We start from the raw sequence: 21889 nt of genomic DNA, 5'->3' as shown, positions 1-21889 counted from the left end.
ACAGTAGTTGCTGAGTTATCTAAGGTCGAACCAGGAGATAAGATTCAAAACACTGTCTCTTTTTATAAAATAATCACTTCTACATAGATAGTTCTAAACTAGGTCAGCTCACAAAGAAGTTACATTTTTATAAAACTGTGTCAATGTTCTATTTGTTCTCTGGTCCTAGGAACTAAAACTAGCTACCAATTATTGGTGGGGAGGGGAGAAGCATTCTAAGTCTTTCCTGGCCTAATTTTCTTCCCCCTTTTTCTTTGTTTTTTAAAATTTTATTTATTTATTTAAGGCAATGGGATTAAGAGTAAGATTAAGATTAAGATTAAGAATAACTTTCCCAAAGTCAATTATTTCCCAAAGGCAATTATTAAGTGTCTGAGGCTGGAGTTGAACTCAGGTCCTCCTGACTCCAGGGCCAATGCTCTATTCATTGCCTCACCTAGCTGCTCCCATTGAGCGTATCTTAATACAAATCCACTGCATCAGGTTATTTTACTTAAGTAGTACAAAAAGTATGGTATTTATATCAATTTTTAAAATGACTGTTGTATAAATCTTATGTCACTAGCTATATAAATAATATATTTTCAGCTTGAGACTTGAAATCAATTGACAGACAATTGTAAAGCAAATGTCTCCTCAGAAAGCTGCCTTTAAGTCAAATGACACAAACAAATGTCAAATAATGATGTTGAGGGGCGACTAGGTGGTGCAGTGGATAGAGCATCTATCCTGGAGTCAAGAAGACCTGAGTTCAAATCCGACCTCAGACATTTAATAATGACCTAGTTGTGTGACCTTGGATAAGTCACTTAACCCCAATGCTTAAAATAAATAAAATATTTTTTTAAAAAAAGAAAACTCAATGACACCATCATGTTCAAAGGAATTATGAATATGAAGAATGTTGAGAAACTTTGTAAAATTTGAATGAGAATGAATCAAAGTAAAGCAAAAATCAAAGCAATAATCATTCTGCAAGTTAGACAGTCTAATAGAGCTGTTAGAGGTATTGAGAAATTAAATGATTTGCTCAAGGTCATAGAGTTAGGAGATGTCAGTGGTCGAGTTTATACCCAGGTTTTCTTAACTTTGACAGTTTGTTAAGCAGTACAAATCATATGACCTGGATTGAAGTCTGAAGAAAGTATAAGTTAGCTAAAAGCCCTCAGCATAAAATTTAAAATTGTTTCTTTTTACAATCTCCATTGCGCATATATATATATATATATACATATATATATGTATATATATATATATACACACACACACTTTATAAAAACAATCCAATCTCTTTAAAATCAACTACATGAGACAGGATTCTTTACCAGATAAATTAGAGTTTTAAAACACTTAACAGCTACAAAAATTAAAATTGTTAAACAATATCTCCGAGGGGCAGCTAGGTGGTGCAGTGGACGGCACACCAGCCCTAGAGTCAGGAGGACCTGAGTTCAAATGTGACCTCAGACACTTAATGATTACCTAGCTGTGTGACCCTGGGCAAGTAACTTTACCCCACTGCCTAGCAAAATCCCAAAATAAAAAGCATCTCAGTTATATAGAACAAATTACTAACCTGCACTTGAATCCTGTAATAAAGGTGCAGCTGTTGTGCCAAGACCATATATAAGATTCCCAAGTTCTTGTAAAGCACACACTAGCACATGCTGGGTAGCAGCAACATCTGTGGAGCCAGGTCGAATTTCCAAATTACCTTCACTCATTACAGCATCTAAAAAAAGTGCAAATATTAGCTATGCAATACATAGTTTCTCTACAACACATAATATAAGAGCATGTGTGTGGGGGCATAGAGCACCAGCCCTGGAGTTAGGAATACCTGAGTTCAAATCCAGCCTCAGCCACTTAATAATTACTTAGCTGTGTGGCTGTGGGCAAGCCACTTAACCCCAGTGCCTTGCCCCCCCCAAAAAAAACCCTAAAAAAAAAGAGTATGTGTGAGAAGAGACAACGTGAAAGAAACATGTACAATTTGACTTTGCTTAGGTGAAACCCTTTGGATTGCTCAAAAGAGCAATGTTTATGATAAATGTAATTGATCTATTTAGATTAAACATCTCACCACCCACAATGCACAAATACTATAAGGCAGAAACAACATCCTAAAGGTTTTTTGCTCAGGTATGTTTTAAACTAGTTGGCCTTTGAAATCCCTTTCAATTCTGAGATTCTGTTAATTGATTTCAAAAACACATTAATTCATGTTGGGCAAATATTTCTGATATAGTTATTAAATATATATTATACATGTGTGTATGTATGTATATATGCTAAGTTAGTATTTACTTAGGGGAAAAAAAAACAACACAACTAAGTTGGATGATAAAATTTTGAATGTTAATGCACTTGGTATGCATTAGATTTCTGAAATGTCATTATTATAGGGCAAGACTAAGGACAAGGAACATCAAGTTTGTGGACCTTATGAGGCCAGTTAAATCATTTGGTCTGGTGCTGCCAAGGCAAGCATAGGCAGTATTCAAAATTCAATCAATCCAGAAACTTTTTGGGATGAATTAATTAAATGTTTGATCAAATATAGAAGCTTAATTTCAATAGTGATATTTTGTATGGTCCACAAATGATGTTATAAAATCTTAATGGCTCTTGGCAGAAAAAAATTTCCCCCACACTTGGACTGGAAGATAATCATTTCGACACTAATTTCAAAAAAAAGTTATAATTTTATTATACCCATACCAACAACTTTCTTTAGTTTCCAGATGGCCTGACAAATATCTTTGGCAGCAGCAATCTGAGCTTTTTCTCCAAGAAGACTTCTTATTGTAGTTCGAAGGATAAATGAAACACAGCGCCGACAACAGATAGCATCCATCTGAGTTTGAATTGCTTTAGGGTGAGACTGTGACACAAGGCTTAGGATGTGAGAGAGTAAGGTGACAAAATTCCTTTCTAGCCAACGCCCTCCTAGTGTTGAAATAAATACCACATATGCCTGAAAAAGAATAAGAGTCTTATTGTAAAAATTAAAATATTTTTAATCAATATTATTATCCCTATCATAGAATACAGTGAAAAAATTCTATTATTTTTTGTTTTTATTCACTTCAATATTTTCATAGTAACAACTATAGAGCACTAAATTAATACTAGCTCTAGAGTCCTTTTCCATTTAAAGTCACAGCTACAACATGTGAGTTTTTCAACTTTGATTTCATTTTGTTTATCTATTTTGTGTCAATGAGTGAAAAATGATGGGAAACCATCAAAGACAGCTGTGACATAAAACACTGTCTTTGGACTCAATGAATAGTAACTTCCAGCTAGTTTAGATTCTTAAATGGAATCCTAAATCTAACAAGAAACATCTTAAAAATTATTATAAAACAAACCTATATCTCAAAGAGCTTTCACCTATGCAGACTGGAAAGAAGCAAATGCTAACAGTGATAAAGCATGATTCTTTATTTTCATGAATGTTAATATTTTGACTGCACCAGAGTTATAAAGACCAATGATACCACAACAAAGAAAAGATAACATGTGAAACTATTTGATACATTTAGCCACCAGAAAACAATCATTCCTCTGCATATCCTTGTTTCTTACAAGTGCTCACCAAGATTCATTTACCATTAAAAATTATTTACTATTTTAAGTAAATTTGTGATGATAAAAATATCACTATAATGGGAATGCATATGATAGCATTCAGGTAATATTTTTAAAATAAGTTTTACTGATGCTTTTATTTTTGTACTAGTCATTTTCTGAAATCTTTCCTAAATGAACTCTCTGGTGATAGTTTTCTTGAAGATTTAATATTTTTAAGCAGCAAATAGTCCTTTAACTTATATATACTAACACTTATTTTGAAAATGAAACAATATAAAATAGCAATATAGTATTTTTTGAACACTAATAACATCAGTTAACTACAAGTACACCTTAAGACAGCACGCCAAACAATATGTGTAACCATAAGAAATAAGAAAACAAGCCTTTAGAAACAAAATAATTATTTAACTATACCGCAACAACCAATGCAGCTCTCTTTAGAATTGGCTTTACATGAAGTCAAAATAAATAAAATAGAGCACTCTTGCTTAGAACCTAAATCTGCAAAAGTCTTAATATATGCCAAATCACCATGACTTGAGATGACCTGTCATGGAACTAACTTTAGAGAAATTTACATTTCAACATTATCCTGAATACTGTGGAAAATGTGGGCTGATACTGTATCTTAAATAGGACTAGATTTAAGTCAATAAGAACTGTTAGTTAGATATTTCATTTGTGATCCAAACCTGAGTAACACCAACTCGAACATCCCTACTGACTGAACTGGTTCCTTTCAACATATCTCCACTGGCTCGAAGAAATCCTGAACTCCCACGCAGAAACCCTGTTCCTAGTAAATCCATGGCTTCCTCCAAAGAAACTTTGCGAATGCTTTGCCGGGATGCTGCTATAATAAACAAAGTCAAAAATCTCTCTAAATATAATTAATATTTCAGAGAATAAAGCTAAATACAGGTTGTACTTTTTTAAAAAAGATATATTAATAACTAAAACAAACTGAGATTTCTATTAAATATGAGATATATTTTATTTTATTTTTTTAGGTTTTTGCAAGGCAAACAGGGTTAAGTGGCTTGCCCAAGGCCACACAGCTAGGTAATTATTAAGTGTCTGAGACTGGATTTGAACCCAGGTACTCCTGACTCCAGGGCCAGTGCTTTATCCACTACGCCACCCAGCCGCTCAGTTTGAGGTATATTTTAAAATAAATTGTTGCTATTAAAGAAAAATAACAATAGTTGCATTCTCCATCAAACTTCGGAAAAATAAGAGAAATTGATGAACTTGAAGTGGAGAAATCAAATTCTATTATTTGCTAGATTTACAATGTAATCTCTATTCCTAATAAAATCTAGAATGAGAATTCAAATTAATGGAGTTCAAACCTAAACAACAACCAACACACACAAACAATTCATATACAAGAAAAAGAAAATAACTTTTTTAGATTGTTAATACTGTAGCTACCCTGGATTGAACATTATCTCATTTTCATTCCCTACTATTCATTTACAGAGGATTTGGATTTTTCATTTGAAATAACTAAGATAAAACCAGATCAAAATATTAGGACACATACAGTAGGAAGTGAACTATTACCAACCGAAGACTGACTTACTATTTTTTTTTCCACCTTGATCTTGGATTATACTATCTTCCTTCCATGGCATTTATGTACAAACTACTATTCAACAAAACTAAAAAAAAAAAAGTCCTCTTCAGGGGAAGAAAAGCATAACAATTTAGAAGTTATTTTGAATATAATCAAAAATATTTAAAGAATATTCATGGAAAATAGAATTTTTAAAAAAAGTGCAGTATTAGGGCACCAAGAGTGGTTTATTTAGAACTTCCTAGCCAAAAGTTAGGGAAGGAGCAATATGCAATTTGGGAAGGAAAATTTACACATGCAAATGATTAAAATTTCAAAAAATTTTAAGTAAATAAGATTTTTATTTCTGAATATCAGAAGAGAAGAAATCAAATTCTTTCCTTCTGAAGACCTGATAAAGGAACTTGATAAAAGATTTTCCTTGGTAAGGTTTTCATTGCTTAAAATATATTTGTCAAAGTAATCTGTATTCTTTTTTTTTTAGTTTTTTTTTGCTAGGCAATGGGGTTAAGTGGCTTGCCTGAGACCACACAGCTAGGTAATTATTAAGTGTCTGAGGCTGGATTTGAACTCAGGTACTCCTGACTCCAAGGCTGCTGCTCTATCCACTGCGCAACCTAGCCGCCCCAATCTGTGTTCTTCTTAATCTGTGTTTACAGAGAAACAAAAAAAAGGAAGGAGGAGTGTTCAGGACATTTTTACGAAAATGAATGAAATGAGACCTATTTTCAAATCTCCAAATTGATGAATGTAATCATAACTTTGAAAGTCTTTAATACACAAATTTAATTTCATATGCAGTAACAGAGGACAAATATTTATTAGCACTGAAAATTTTCTTTTTCAAATTTTATTTGAACATACTTTGGGTAATGTGGATTTATTTTTGTACTGGAAAAGTCACTGCCACATGTTAGAAACATATGGAGCTAGACAATAAAATCAGATAATGGAAAAGGACTATCAGAGTTTATTTTTTAAAATATTATCTGTGAATTTTGAATTTTGTGGCATTTAAAAAAATTTTGGAATCAAAGTCTAAACCATTTCTATAATTTTTAAAGGGTAGTTCACATCCTATTGCCTATAGTTATTATGTAATCCTAATTTAAATTTTTTTTTACAAAAACCATGTTTAAGTTAATTCTACAAATAAGTTTAACAATTTGGCAAATGTGAGACACAACCTTCATATCAGAGTTAAAACTATTACTGCTTAAGTGAAACATATTTTAAAAAATTTCCTCTGTTAACCCTCTATATTATCTTTTTATTTTAAATTTTATTATTACAACAAAATCTCCCTTTATATCTTACTATTAACTATATAGTTCTGATATTGACCACATATATATATATATATATAAAGAAAGCTATTAAAAATTCACAAATTTAATTCCCAAGCCTCAATGGTTAAATTAATAAAGAACATGAACAGATAATTTTTCAAAAAACAAAATATTACTTGAAAATATTCTCAATCTTAATAAACAACAAACAGACCTTGCTATTAATTACATTGTGGAGAAAAAAGGTATACTCACTCATTATTTTATAGACTGCAAAATTTTGTTGGAGAACAATCTCATGGTACAAGTGAAAAGTTAAGAAAATAATAATAATATTCTTTGACTCATTAATTCCATTGTTGTGATTATTCTCTCAAAGTGTTATCAAATACTAAAAAGGGCTCTCTTAACTGCATATAAAAAATCACATACTTACAAAAATCTGAAAATCTACATGTCCAAGAATTGGAGTGATGGTTAAATAAATTGTAGTTTGTTAAAGTAATAGAATAGTATAATTCTCTGAATACTAGAAAATGTTAAGTATATGAAAAAATAATAGAATACTAAAATTTGTAAAAACAGAGAACATAATAATAATAATAATGACTATATAAGAAGAAAAATAAGATTGTATCAACAAAGAACAACAATATAGACTCAGCAAGAATAAATGTGCCTTGAAATAAATTTAGGTACTAAGCAATTAGTTTTAACTAGTACAAGTCAATTAGCTGAACTGATGTTTAATATAAAGTTCTACTTAGACGGTTTAGTAAAAACAAATTCTTACAACAAATTACAAATTTTTACAGCAGAAAACACTGTTATAGTAAATGATTTGCTAAGTGTTAACTATATATATATATATATATATATATATATATATATATATATATATCTATTGTGAATTATTTCCAATCTTTATCTAATCCCAGGCTAATTTCCTGTTCTTTCATACATGGTTCTACAGTAACTTTCCCTGCAAATGGTTTGAAACTTATCAGTAAGCAAAACTTCAATAAAAATTTAAATAATAAAAACATTAAAAACCAAACATTATTGTTTGACGTCATCTACCATTGGAATTAACTACTATTCCTCAATTCATTTGCACAAATAATTGAGCAAAAATGTATACTGTAGCTATTATTTTTAAATGGTACAAAGAGGGACAGCTAGGTGGCACAATGGATAAAGCACCGGCCCTGGAGTCAGGAGTACCTGAGTTCAAATCCAACCTCAGACACTTAATAATTACCTAGCTGTGTGACCTTAGGCAAGTCACTTAACCCCATTGCCTTGAAAATAAATAAATAAATAAATGATTTGGAAGATGGTACAAAGAGTTAAGCAAAATTATATACTGGTGAGCATGGAACAATTCAGAAATATTCCAGCACATTAAAAAAACTCAAGCCTGAAAGGGCATTGGATATAGTGCTAAAATCACTCTTTTTATTGTTTTAACTTAAAATTTTTCAAATGGATTAAGCAAATGCCTCAGAATCAAAAGTAAAAAACAACAGAATTAAAGTGATGAAATTTTTTTTACAAAAGTATTATATTCATTTTACCTGTTCCTTGTTTAGACATCACAGCTCTAGCCAACACTGTGCCTAAAAGTTTTGATACTGCTATTCGTACATCATAATTGGAACCTTCAAATGACTTAAAACACAAAGTTGCGACACTGTCCAAGTCTGTACTCCACATAAAGATAGCCTCATTCTGAAGTTCAATGAGACACTATACAGGAAGAAAAAACAAATTAATAAGCAACATATAATTGCTTGAGAAATAAAAAATGAAACAACTCTTAGGATGTAACAAAACATTTTATGTCAAAAGTATATAAATAATGACTGTAAGGGCAACAAACATCAGACATCAAACAGACTTTAATATATAAAGTGATGCCCCCAAGAGAAAAAAAAACAAAAATTCATGACTTGGTAAGATGCCAAAAACTTCTTCCTTAGCATCAATCTATTAAAGATTTTATTTAATCTGAGTTTTACAAATTTTCCCCGAATCTTACTTCCCTCCCCTCCACAGAAAGCAATTTGTCAGTCTTTACTTTGTTTCCACGTTGTACATTGATCCAAATTAAATGTGATGAGAGAGAAATCATATCCTCCTTAGCATCAATCTATTGGTAACGAATAAGTAATATAGATCCCTTTGTAAATATTCTAAACATACTGCTAAGAAGTCACAGGTTTTAAAGTGTGTTTAAAATAATAGCTATGATTTCTACCTTGCTCATTAATACTACAGAACAATTATCTTCTATGTTCAAGCAGCTAAAGAGATAGAAGAAGAAAGAAGTCAATTACTGTATAATTATACCAATCTAAAAAAAAATTTTAATTTTCAGACTCTTTACCTTTGCAGCAGCACAGCGAACTGCCATGGACCTGTCTGTCAAACATGACCTTGCAGCTTTATAAATATCTCTGTGACAAGGGGCAGCAGCCGCTCCGAGTCCATTCAAGATATTTTGTAAACTCAGCATAATCTCATATCGACCTTGAGACTACACAAAAAAAGGGGAGGGGAGAGAATGAACAATTTTTCAAAGACAAAAAAAAATTAATCTGCTATTTGTAATATTTGGCTATAAAAAGATAAACTTCATATATAATAAAATTATTTTGGTATTTACTAAGAACTAAGAAAGAGCAATTAGGTGGCACAGTGGATAGAGTGTCAGGCCTAGAGGTAGGATGACTCATCTTCCTGGGTTCAAATCTGGCATCATCAACTGGAGAAAATGAAATGACAAACTATTCTAGCACTTTTGTCAGGAAAAAAAAAACCAAACTGGGTCATAAAGAGTCAGAAACAACTAAACATGAATTAACAATTACAAAAAATAAGAAGAGTAGTTTTCAATAGAATTTTTAAAAATAAGTAACAAGGGGCAGTTAAGTGGCTCAGTGGATAGAGCACTGGCTCTGTTCAGGAAGACCTGAGTTCAAATGTGATCTTTGGGACTCACTAGATATGTAACTTTGGGTAAAGTCACAATCTCAATCTCACAATCACAATCTCCAAAGGAAAAAAAAAAACAAACAAACCTTAAAATAATTTTTTAAAAAGCAACAAAATAGATGAAAGATCCTTCTTTTGTAGAAACCATATTAAATATTGCACCAAATACTCTGATAACCTCTATATCATAAAAAGACAAAAATAAGCAAAAAAAAGCGATAATTGTCCTAAGGGACAGGAAGATTATCAAATATGCTAAAATGAACAGAAAATTGTCCTAATCTCTTTTTTATCTTTTCAAATGGCAGAGGAATTTGGAATTGATCCTAGAGGTAAGGACTCACATGTATCTAAGCAGATACACACAACCTAATGACAAATTGCAAATTATTATTTTGATAATGCATAATGTTGTCAGTACTGCTCTATTTTACACCAAGGCGGAATACAACCTCTCTGTAATTTAACTGGTGTGCTTCAGGATTATCTTTGGTTAAAAAAATTCATCACCCAAAATGATGAAAAAACTTAGTTCTTGGTCTACAATCTCTCATCAGATTCCTAATTGAAATCTTTCCACCTTGGTAGAACCAATTAGAATTTGTGCTCTATTGACGCAGGTTTTAAGAAGTTGCGAAATATACCTAATGTATATTCTGTGTGTGTGTGTGTGTGTGTGTGTGTGTGTGTGTGTGTGTGTGTGTATACTGTAGCAAGATCTGTTATAGCTATTAATAGCCTTTAAATACTCATAAAGCCAGAAAAACACTGTTTTGTTTTCCTTCATGTGAACTTATGGCTTCTTACCTCTGCACTCTTCATAGCTTTAAGTATAGTCCCCACTGTATCTATAAAGGTGTTACCCAATAGTCTCCCCAACTTCTTGTACAAAGAGCCCAGACACACCACAGCAGCACTGAAATTAAATAAAAATCATATTCAAGAAATGATTGAAAACATAGAAAGAAAAATCCTACAACAAAAAGTAGATTGATATGTCTTTTTTTAAAAAGAGAAAACATGAGTTGAATTCCTTGGTGGAAATGAAATGCTATTTGATTTTGCTATAAGATTACTTACTAAATTGTAGTATCTGATACATTAAAAGTATAATATTAGAAGCAGTCATCATTTTGGACCTACAAGTACCCTTAAATATTATCTAATTCAATGTTCTCATTTCATAAATAAAGAGATTTATGATTTTAAAAGTATGCAACCAATTTTCAGTGACTACAAATTTCACTTTTATGAACTTAGGTCTATAAAGTCCCTTTCTTGTGACATTATTATATAATAGGAAAAGCAATAAACTAGAAATCAGGAGACTAGAGTTTTAGTGCTGACTGATCCTACCTAAATGTATAATCAATCATGAGCAAGTGAAAATATCCCTGAGCCTCATTTTATTCATCTGTAATTGGAGGGGATTAGGATAAAGTATCTCAAAATTATCTTTGAGCTCTAAAAATTTTAAAATCTATGCTTAATTATGCAAAATAGCTTTCTAGTACACTTCATTTCTTAGTCAATCAAAATTGGTCTTTAATGCAAACTGAAGGAAAAATAAGCTAACTTCATGAAGGGAACTTCATGTAATTAGCTGTAAAATCTGAGTGTTGTCTGGGAAAAGATTTTGTAACAAAATATATTATTCTGATAGCTGGAATAATAAACAATTAAAAATAATTCTTCTACTTAAATAATTGCTGAGAATTGCTCTTGGTTGGGGGAAGAAGGGTAAGAATCAGGGGAGTGGTCAACTATCCATTAAGAAAACATTAAAATAGCATTTTTTTTAGCCAAAAGGATGCAATTTGTTAAAATCAGGAAAATAATTTACTAAAAGTTATCAAGAGTTACAGGATACTTTAAATATTATACAGATTCATCAAATACAGATTTAAAAATAATTTAAGAAAATAGTTCATTTTCTAAACTTTCAAATAAAACCAGTAAGATATTTAAGCATTTTTTAAAAAAGAGATGTAAATTTGAATTTTCATTTAGTTTTGAATTCATTCTTCAAAGAAATTAGACATTTCACAAAGCATAACTAACACACGCAATTATTCTGTTTTATGCTAATAGTCAACTTACAGTTTTGTGGGAAGGTAACTTGGAGAATCATCTTTGCTACGAATGAGTTCATTACATTTATCAATTGTTTGATAAACAGAAAATGTATCACCAATACTATAAAGGATAGCTAGGTTCTCAGCAAGAAGCTTTCGGGTAGGTGGTCCTGGAGAGCTATTTAATAGAGATATGAGCTGCTCAACAATCCTCCTCTGTTTTTCCCTTATGTCAGCCTAGAAATGAATTTAACAAAAAATAATACTTTAATAAATTTAAATATAAAGTAAAAAGTCAAATTGTTTTGCTGATGAAACAAATGCAGTTATGTCCATCCTCATTTTAATAGTATTTTTTTCTGATTACACGTAAAGATAATTTTCAACATTTATTTTTGTAATATTTTGAGTTCCAAATTTTTCTTTCTCCTTCCCTCTCCTCCCCTTTCCCAATACAACAAGCAATCTGATATAGGTTATACATGTACACAATATAAACACATTTCTACATCATTATGCATACTGTAAAAGAAGAATCAGGACTGCAAAATTGCCCAGGTTTCCTATTTTTTGGCAGAGAAGTGATGAACTAGAAATGCAGAATATAAGTGGGAAGACATATTTTTAGTCAAGGCCAATGTGAGAATTTGTTTCATGTGATTACAGTTATTTATTACAAGGGAGGTTTTCTGATGGGCCGGAGGAAAGTTGAGTGAGGAGTAGGAGGTACTATTCAGTAACACCAAAAAAGGAAAAAAGAAAAGAGATTTTCAATAAAGCATTAAAAAAATAAAACAGAAGACAGTTAAAGGAAGTAAAGATAAAGAAGGAAGTGAAGGGGAGGGGGGATCAAGGAAAGAAATAAACATCAATATATTGGCTCAATACGTTAAGGACTGCTAAGCACTTGACATCTATTATCTCATTTGATCTTCACAACAATCCTGCAAGGTAGGTACTGTTATTATTCTCATTTTTAGTCGAGAAAATTAAGGCAAACAGGGCCATGCTCAAGTTCACACAGCTAGGGAATATCTGAAATTGGATTTGAACTCAGTTCTTCCTAAGTCCAGCTTCAGGATTCAATCACCTCTGCCACCTGCCTGTGTATAGTTAAAAAACTATCATGTTAAATTTTAAATATACCCCTAAAACAAAGCTGTAAGTGATGAGATTCATGGTTCCAAAAGCAGTCTTTTTAATCTAACTTTTTAAAATTTAATTTAACTTTTTAAAAGTCTTTTTCCTTTTTATAAGGAAATCTTCATATTTCTCAAGTTCATAATAATAAAAAAGAAATTTAAAAAATTATAGATCAACACTGATAATGAATAAAAACATAAAAAATACAAATAATACTCGCAAATATAATATAGAAGTCTATCAAAAAAGTTTTCCACTGTGACCAGGTAGGATTTATGAATGGAATGCAATAAAATGGGTTTAAAAATTAGGAAAAACAATTACTATAATAAGTCTTACTAACCAGAGAAAAAATAAATGCACTATTATTTCACGCAGAGAAAAATCTCTGATAAACTATAAAACTTCTGCATTTTATGATATACAAACAGAAGGATTTTTCATGATCAAAAATGTTATATCCCAGAAATACTGGAAGCCTTCCTATTAAAATATTCTGTACTATGCACTTATCAAACAGACTTTGTGGGGTGGCTAGGTGGTGCAGTGGATAGAGCACTGGCCCTGGAGTCAGGAATACCTGAGTTCAAATCCAACCTCAGACACTTAATTACCTAGCTGTGTGGCCTTGGGCAAGCCACTTAACCCTGTTTGCCTTGCAAAAACCTTAAAAAAAAGACTTTGTAATAAGACTTTGTGGATACTTTGTAAATAAGAGATGCAAGTCACAAATCATATTAATTTTTTTATAAAATTTTAAAATTTTGAATTATTTCTTTTTACTTTTTTATAGGACAAATAATTTACTAATTACAAAATGAATTTCTTTTCATGGGAGAAAAATATGACCATATCATCACAAAAAGTTTTAATAAAGTTTATCTTCTCAGAAATACTTTGATATATTCAGAGGTATAACCACCAAAAGAAATATATGGTTGTGTTACACCCTGAACCATTAAGAAGCACTTCCTTTTCCAGCCAGCCCAGATATTTAACTAATTTAAAAATATATATTTACATATGATGAATGTTGAAAAGCTTTCATCAAACAAGTGGCCTTGGTTATAAGTTTACAAGATCATGAATTAATATTAAGAAAATCAATAAAAGACTAGCTGGAAAGTTAAAAAAAATTAACAATTTTCTTAATTTTACATACCTTGTTGGTTGCTAGTAAAAGCTTTTCTAAAAATTTCAACCACTCAAAAACAAACTGTGCCTTCTGAACTTCTCCAAGTTGATTATATGCTTCTTCATTCAGCAATAAGCTGTGAGCCAGTTCCATTCCTTGCAATTAATCTCCTCCCTTAAAAACCACAGCTGAAAACTTGTAGAAGATTCTTCTCATTAAAATTCAATTAGCAGACTTAAAAACAAGTATCTGTAAAGAAAGAAAATAATGCGTTTTTAAGGGAGGGAAGAAAGTATTAATTTAGGCTTTATGTGAATAATGGACATTTTTAAGATCTTTGAAAGAGTTTAATGTATACAATTTTTAAAGAGTATATTCAAATTTGTAAAACTCACAAGTAATTTATGATTTTTTAACAATTTATCAATCAATAAACATTTAGTAAATACCTACTATTTAGCAAGCACTGTGTTAACTGCTGAGGGTAGAAATAGTCTCTACCTTCAAAGAAGCTCAAAATATAATAGCAAGAGAAAAGAAACAAATATATACATACTATATATATATATACATATGTATATAGTATGTATATATATACATATATATACATATGTATATAGTATGTATATATATACATATATATACATATACATATATATATATATATATATATATATATATATATATATATATGAAAAATGAGAAATAATTAACCAAAAGAAAGATTGGAATTAAGAGATTGGGAAAAGTTTCCTATATAAGATAGGCTATAAATGGGGAAAAAAGGGAGGGAAGGAAAGTCAGTAGGTAGACATGTAGCAGGGGTACATAATCTTGAAATATAGAGATAAAAACAAGAGTAATAATAATTTACTTCCATAATTCTTGGGTTTACAAAACACTTTTTTCTTTTTAGGTTTTTGCAAGGCAATAGGGGTTAAGTGGCTTGCCCAAGGCCACACAGCTAGGTAATTATTAAGTGCCTGAGACCAGATTTGAACCCAGGTACTCCTGACTCCAGGGCCTGTGCTTTATCCACCAGGCCACCTAGCCGCCCCTCCAAACACTTCTAATGATAATCTTATTTCCATTTCTTAGATGATGAAATTGAGGAAGGCTGAAAGGTAAGGTTACATGATCATATCTATTTTTTATTGATATTTTTTCCAAATACATGTGATGAAAGCTTTTCAACATTCATCATATGTAAATATATATTTTTAAATTAGCTAAATTTCCCTCCACCTTCCCATTGCACCCCCATTCCCTCAGTGGTGAACATTCAGGTTAATACTGTACATACACATTTGTGTTAAACATGTTTACAGATTAGTATGAGGAATTAGGATTATGGGAAAGAAATATATTCAAGATATTTTTAAAATAGTGAATATGTAGAGTTCATCAGATTCTGATGAGGTTTTTTTTAATTTTGTTTTGTTTAGTTTTTCTTCCTCTGGTTGGGGATAGCATAGTCCATAGCCCATGTAATAGGCTTGTCCTAATTCTCTGAATTGCTGAGAGCATTTACAACCATCAAGGTTAATCATCTCACGAAGTTGTTGTTTTGGTTTTTTTGCAAGACAATGGGGTTAAGTGACTTGCCCAAGGTCACAGGGCTAGGCAATTAAGTGTCTGAGGCCAGATTTTGAATTTAGGTACTCCTGGCTCCAGGGCAGTGCTCTATTCACTAACCCATTAAACTGTCCCTCACAATGTTGTTGTTAATGTGTATAATGTTCTTTTGGTTCTGCTCCCTTCACTCAGCATCAGATCCTGTAAAAGTCATTCCATGCTTCTCTAGAGTCTGACCATTTATGGTTTCTTGTAGAACAAAAATATTCCATAGTATTCACATACCATAACTTGTTTAACCATTCCCCAATTGATGGGCATCCCCTCAATTTCCAACTCTTTGCCACTACAAAAAGAGCTGCTATGAATATTTTGGAACATGTTGAGATATTTCCCATTTTTTATGATTTCTTGTGGATACAAGTCTAGAATTGTAATTGCTAGGTCAAAGGGAATGAACAGGGGGGTGGAACCAAGATGGAGACAAGAAGGGATCCAAGTCTTAGGAGCTCTCTGATAAAATTCATCAGCTAAGGACTCTAACTAAACTTTCCAGAGACAGAACCCACAAAGGGACAGTGAGGCAGTTCTCCTACTCAAGGTAACCGGGAAAAGAGCAAAAAGGCTCTGCTCCCCAGGGTTGGAGGGGTGGCCCACCAGAGCCAAAGAACTTCAGCCTCCCAGAGGCAGCCCCAGGGCGCTGGGAGCCGAGGCTCACAGCAGTGGGGGAGTCTCCTGAGCTGCACCCCGAGGAGCACCCGGCACAAAGTGGGGGGACCTCTGCCAGAGCTAGCACATGGAGCCGAGCCCTCAGGGCACACAGGGAGCAGCTAGGTCTTTCTGCAGCCCAGAGCCCGAAACAGAAGCAGGTGGAGCCTGTAAGCAGGAGCCCCCAGGGCATGAGCCCATTGAGCTGAGGGAGGGGAGTGAAGAGAGAGAGACTGCAGAGCTCTGTCCTCTGCCCCTGGAACAGGACTCTGGGGCTCGGACCACATTCAGATCCTGATCACAGTCTAGGCGCCCCCATAGAACAGCAGCCCCCCCACCTCAGCCCCGTAGCAGAGGGGGGTGCATATGGTCATTCACAGACCAGGAGGGAGGACAGAGCCGCACACACTGAGATCCTTGTGGGAGTGTCCCAAAAGCTCAGGAAGCACCCCAAAACCAGGCCCAGGCTGGGAAAATGAGCAAGCAGAGAAACAAAAGGAAGACTATTGAGAAATATTTTGCAAATGAGCCCAAGAAGGACCAAAATACTCAGTCTGAAGATGAGGAAGCACAAGCTCCTGCATCTAAAGACTCCAAGAAAAACAGAAATTGGGCTCAGGCTATGACAGAGCTCAAAAAAGACTTTGAAAATCAAATGAAGGAGTTGGAAGAAAAACTGGGAAAAGAAAGGAGAGATGCAGGAAAAACATGAAAATGAAGTCAGCAGCTTAGTCAAGGAAATCCAACAAAATGCTGAAGAAAATAGCATGCTAAAAACCAGCTTAGGTCAAATGGATAAAACAGTTCAAAGAGTTATTGAGGAGAAGAATGCTTTAAAAAGCAAAATTGGCCAGATGGAAAAAGAGATAAGAAAACTCTCTGAGGAGAACAAATCCTTCAGACAAAGAATAGAATTCAGGGAGATTGATGAATTTAACAGAAATCAGGAATCAATACTTCAAAACAAAAAATGAAAAATTAGAAGAAAATGTAAAATATCTCATTGAAAAAACAACTGATATGGAAAACAGACTTAGGAAAGATAACTTAAAAATTATTGGAATACCTGAAAGTCATGATCAGGAAAAGAGCCTTGACATCATTTTCAAAGAATTACTACAGGAAAATTGTCCTGATATTCTAGAAGCAGAGGGCAAAATAGAAATGGAGAGAATCCACCGATCCCCCCAAGAAAGAGATCCCAAAAAACCAACCCCTAGGAATACTATAGCCAAGTTCCAGAACTCCCAAGTCAAAGAGAAAATATTACAAGCAGCCAGAAGGACACAGTTCAAATATCGTGGAGCTGCAGTCAGGATCACACAGGACTTAGCAGCAGCTACATTGGAAGCTCGTAGGGCTTGGAATACAATATACAGGAAGGCAAGAGAGCTTAGAATGCAGTCAAGAATGAAGTACCCAGCAAGGCTGAATGTCCTCTTGCAGGGAAAAAGATGGACTTTCAATGAACCAGGGGAATTTCAAAGGTTCCTTTTGGAATGGCCAGAGCTGAACAGAAGGTTTGATCTTCAGATACAGGACTCAGGTGAAGCATGGACATTGGAGGAGAGGGGGGAAATATGAGGGACTTAATGAGGATGAACTGCATGTATTCCTGCATAGAAAAATGACACTGATAATACTCATATGAACCTTCTCAGTTAATAGAGCAGACAGAGAGAGAGAGCTTTTATAGTTGAAGCACAGGAGAAAGCTGAATTCAAAGATAAAATATGGTGTAAAAATGGAGTCAATAGAAAAAAAGGGAAATGGAATGGGAGAAAGAAAAAGGAGAGGGGGAATAGTCCAAGATATTTCACATAATAAGATTTTTTTTATTACAATGAGCTATTGCTATGATATGGAAGGGGGGAGGCAAGGGGGGAATGAGGGAACCTTTGCTCTCATCAGAGATGGCTAGGCGAGGAAACAGCAAATATACTCAATGGGGTATAGACATCTGGAGTAAGGAGGAAGGGGGAGCAGGGGGAAGGGGTGGGGATGTGAATAAAGGAGGAGAGGATGGACCATGGGGGGAGAGTGGCTAGATATAACACATTTTCTTTCTTACTTCTTGCAAGGGGCTGGGATTGGAAGGCCTGCCCAGGACCATAGGGCCAGGTGGATTCTGGGCCTAAGGGGTGGTATGGGGGCTCAGGGCTTCTTGGCCCCAGGACCAGGGATCTGTCTGCTGCGCCACTCAGCAACCCTACAGCAGAGTCAGAGTGAAAGGAGAGAGAAAATAGAGTACATGGTAGTGGAAAAATAAGAAAGGAGGGAGTTGTGATCAGCAATGGCAACGTTGGAAAAATATGGAAGTAACTTTTGTGATGGACTTATCATAAAGAATGTGATCCAGCCGTGACAGAGTTGTTGGTGTTGGAACAGACTGAAGCATAATTTTTTTTATTATTATTTGGGGGAGGGTACAAGGCAAGTGGGGCTGGGTGGCCTTCTTGGAGCCACATAGCAGGGTGATCTTTGGGTGTCTGGGGCCGGATTTGGACCCAGGTGCTCCTGGCTCAAGGGCCAATAGTCTGTCTGCAACCCAGCCACCTCTACTATTATTACTATTTTAATTTATTTTGGGTCTTACCTACAATTATTACTATTATTTTTTTTAATTTTAATTTTTTCTCTCCCCTTTACTTTTTTCGCCCAAGCAAGTCTATCTATATTCATGGGGGAGGAGGGGTATTTTGTTTACTTGTAAACAAGAATATTTTATTAATGTAAAAAAAAATTTGTACAAAATGAGAATAAAAAAATAAATTTAAAAAACTACAAAATTATAAAATATTTGGGAATTTAACTACTAAGACACATAGAGAAGATAAATGAATACAAATATATGATATTCTTTTTTAAAGATTTTATTTATTTAAGGTAATAGGATTAAGTGACTTGCCCAAGGTCACACAACTAGGCAATTATTAAGTGTCTGAGGCGAGATTTGAACTCAGGTCCTCCTGACTCCAGGGACCAATGCTCTGTCTGCCCCAAATATATGATATTCTTTACAGACATGATTAGATAGATATTATTTACTCATGGTTAAGTTGTACCAATGGAAGAAAAAAGCAGTACTACTAAAATAAATTTACTTGTGCACTGCTAGAACAAGTAAACTATCTAAGTTTCTTTAAATGCTAGAAGGAATGATATAATCAATCTAGAGTATTATATTTCTATATCATCTCTTAATGGAGTCATTCCATAGGTTTATAATCTTATAATAAGCCTTCCTCAGCTTATTCTCAAACTTAATTTATCTAAGTTTCAAAAGGAATTTTCAACCTATCAGTCAAGAAGCCTGCTAAGTGTTGGAGATACAAAGACAAAAATTAGGAATTTATATTCTTACTTAGTATTTGGGGAGGCTAAGTAGTATAATGGAAAGAACACCAAGTCTAGAGTAAGGAAGACCTACAAATTCAAATCTTTTCTCAGTTCAAATCTGATCTCAGACACTTACTAGCTGTGTAATCCTGGGCGTCACTAACCCCTATTTGCCTCATTTCATCACCTGTTAAGAGAGCTAAAGAAGAAAATCATAAACCACTCCAGTATCTCTGCCAAGAAAAACCCAAATAGGATCCTGAAAGGTCAGATACAACTTAAACAACAAGTATTTGGGAATCAAGAAACAAGTCTATGTTAACCATGAAATAGATAATTTTGTATAAAGAGAAAACAATGTTTCTAATCCATTCTATTCTGTTTCTAGCTGATTCCCAATGTTTTATTTGGAATAAATAAATTATATTTTAATATTCTCTCTGGTCATAGAGCCATATGAAATATAGAACCAAAATCCTCAATAATGATTCCTGGGTCTCTTTCCTTTATTATCTCCCAAAGTTCAGAGCTCTTTACTTTTCATATAATTTGGATATTTTAAATCCTTAAATAAATTACCATGTTCTTGTTATATTAAAAAAAAAAAGGGAATAAACATTTTTATTGTTCTTTGGGCATAGTTCCATATTGCTCTCCAGAATGGTTGGATCCATTTCACAACTCCACCAGCAACACATTAATGACCCATCCTCCCACCTCTCTACATACTAATAATTTTTTATATGTAATTGGGAAATATTTAAATAAGGAAAAATATTTCATTTTTAAAAATTTTATTTATTTGAGGCAATGGGGTTAAGTGACTTGCCCTAGGTTACACAGCTAGGAAATTAAGTGTCTGAGGACATATTTGAACTCAGATCTTCCTGACTCCAGAGTCAGTGCTCTAGTCACCTAGCTGACTTGACTCCCAAAAACAATTTTTTAAAAAAGATGAAAACCTGATGAATCACCCAATACAGTAAAGTCATATTATAAGATTATCAAAGGTATTTAAGGATGAAATTGGAAAAATAATAAAAGTAAATGGGGGCTAGAGAATACTGAGTATCTGCCTTCAGTTCCTACCCACTAAAAAATAAAAAAGAAAGGAAGGCACAAAGAAATCACAGAAACATAAGGTAAATTTGAAAGTTATATACTGAATTATGTACATTAAAAGAAAGTTAAGTTTTTCATTGGTGGTATCAAATTCAAATAGAAATAGGGTGACTAAACCATACATTGCTTTTCAGTTACATCTTAGCTTGGTTGGGGCCAAACTGTTAAATTTAGTAAAGTGTTTACTACGTATAGTCTTTTCCTTCTGTCTACAATATACATAGAAATACTTATTCTACTTCATACTTGCTAAATTCAGAATTTTTAAAAAAGAATGATTATGATAATCATTGAAATCTACACAAATATTTCAAGTTTACATTATTATAGGTATTTTCTACATATATTACTATAGATGAGGAAACTGAAGCACAGATAGGGTTACAAAGCTAAATAGATAACAGAAACAAGATCCTAGGTCTTTATAACTCCCAAGTCCAGCACTCTTATCACTATAGCACAAGATCTCCATGATGCAGATAGAGCATTAGCCTGGGAGTCAGATTATATGGGCTAGTCATTGCTCTACTACAATACAGAGCATATTTTCAAGATTTTTCTGATGCATCAGCTTCCTCAGCTGAAAAATGAAGGGGTGTGACTAAAGTATCTTCGTAAACTCTATATTCAAATTAAGTTTTAAGTGGCCATTAAAATCCATCAAAAATGATACTGTTTCATTATCAATTCATGATGAGTACTCACTCACACAGTGTCTGGTTTTCTTTCTTTATTGTAGAATTACAAACACTAAATTCGACCCTAGAGGAGAGATGACTATGACTGTGGAATATTACAAGCACTATTGGACATTAATGACATATTGGTTAACTTTGCTGAGGTACTTCTTTTGATTCCCCTTTCTTTTTTATTCTGTTAAAAAAAAAGATCACTTCCTGGATACATCCAGGTGACAACATTTCTACTCAGAATTGAAGATGAAAATCAAAAGTCCAAGAAAAAAAGGAACAAAAGAAAAATCTGCAAGATGTTTATAATACTTTTTTTTTAACCATTGAGGAAAATAGAGCACACACATCTGCAGGCTAAAAATAGTTCCAGGTGTTATTATAAAGTACAAATGACTAAAGAGAAGAAGAGACCAGTTAAATTGGATCGAATATATACATGAAGCTACATGCTGGAAATAACAACCATGAGATAACTAATCAAATAGTATCTGAAAGTGGGGAAAGAAACCAAATGTATAGAAAAAAAATCTGAAATTTCTTAATACCAGAAAGAAAAACAATACCTATAGACTTATATTCCTATTTTCTAACTAATATAAAATTTTTTTTTAGGTTTTTGCAAGGCAAACGGGGTT

General features: G+C 33.2%; 1 protein-coding gene across 12 annotated transcripts in view; it reads right to left on the bottom strand.

The window, feature by feature from the left end:
* HEATR5A (HEAT repeat containing 5A) overlaps window positions 1–21889 on the bottom strand; it is a 168258-nt gene that overhangs the window by 126646 nt on the left and 19723 nt on the right. For all 12 annotated transcript variants that reach the window (XR_012478151.1, XR_012478150.1, XR_012478152.1 and 9 more), the window contains exons 2-9: window positions 13846–14067; window positions 11566–11777; window positions 10273–10381; window positions 8858–9007; window positions 8046–8217; window positions 4293–4453; window positions 2722–2977; window positions 1577–1732 (exon numbers count right to left, since the gene is read on the bottom strand). Coding sequence is in view for 9 of the 12 variants with exons in the window: in XM_074235357.1 (XP_074091458.1) it covers window positions 1577–1732; window positions 2722–2977; window positions 4293–4453; window positions 8046–8217; window positions 8858–9007; window positions 10273–10381; window positions 11566–11777; window positions 13846–13971 (1342 nt within the window). In the remaining 3 variants the exon portion in view is untranslated. The remainder of the gene's footprint in view (window positions 1–1576; window positions 1733–2721; window positions 2978–4292; window positions 4454–8045; window positions 8218–8857; window positions 9008–10272; window positions 10382–11565; window positions 11778–13845; window positions 14068–21889) is intronic.

This window comes from Macrotis lagotis, chromosome 4, assembly GCF_037893015.1.
Source record: "Macrotis lagotis isolate mMagLag1 chromosome 4, bilby.v1.9.chrom.fasta, whole genome shotgun sequence".
NCBI lineage: Eukaryota > Metazoa > Chordata > Mammalia > Peramelemorphia > Peramelidae > Macrotis > Macrotis lagotis.
The sequence above is the reverse complement of the archived record's forward strand: the minus strand, read 5'-3'. Positions and strand labels throughout refer to the sequence as shown.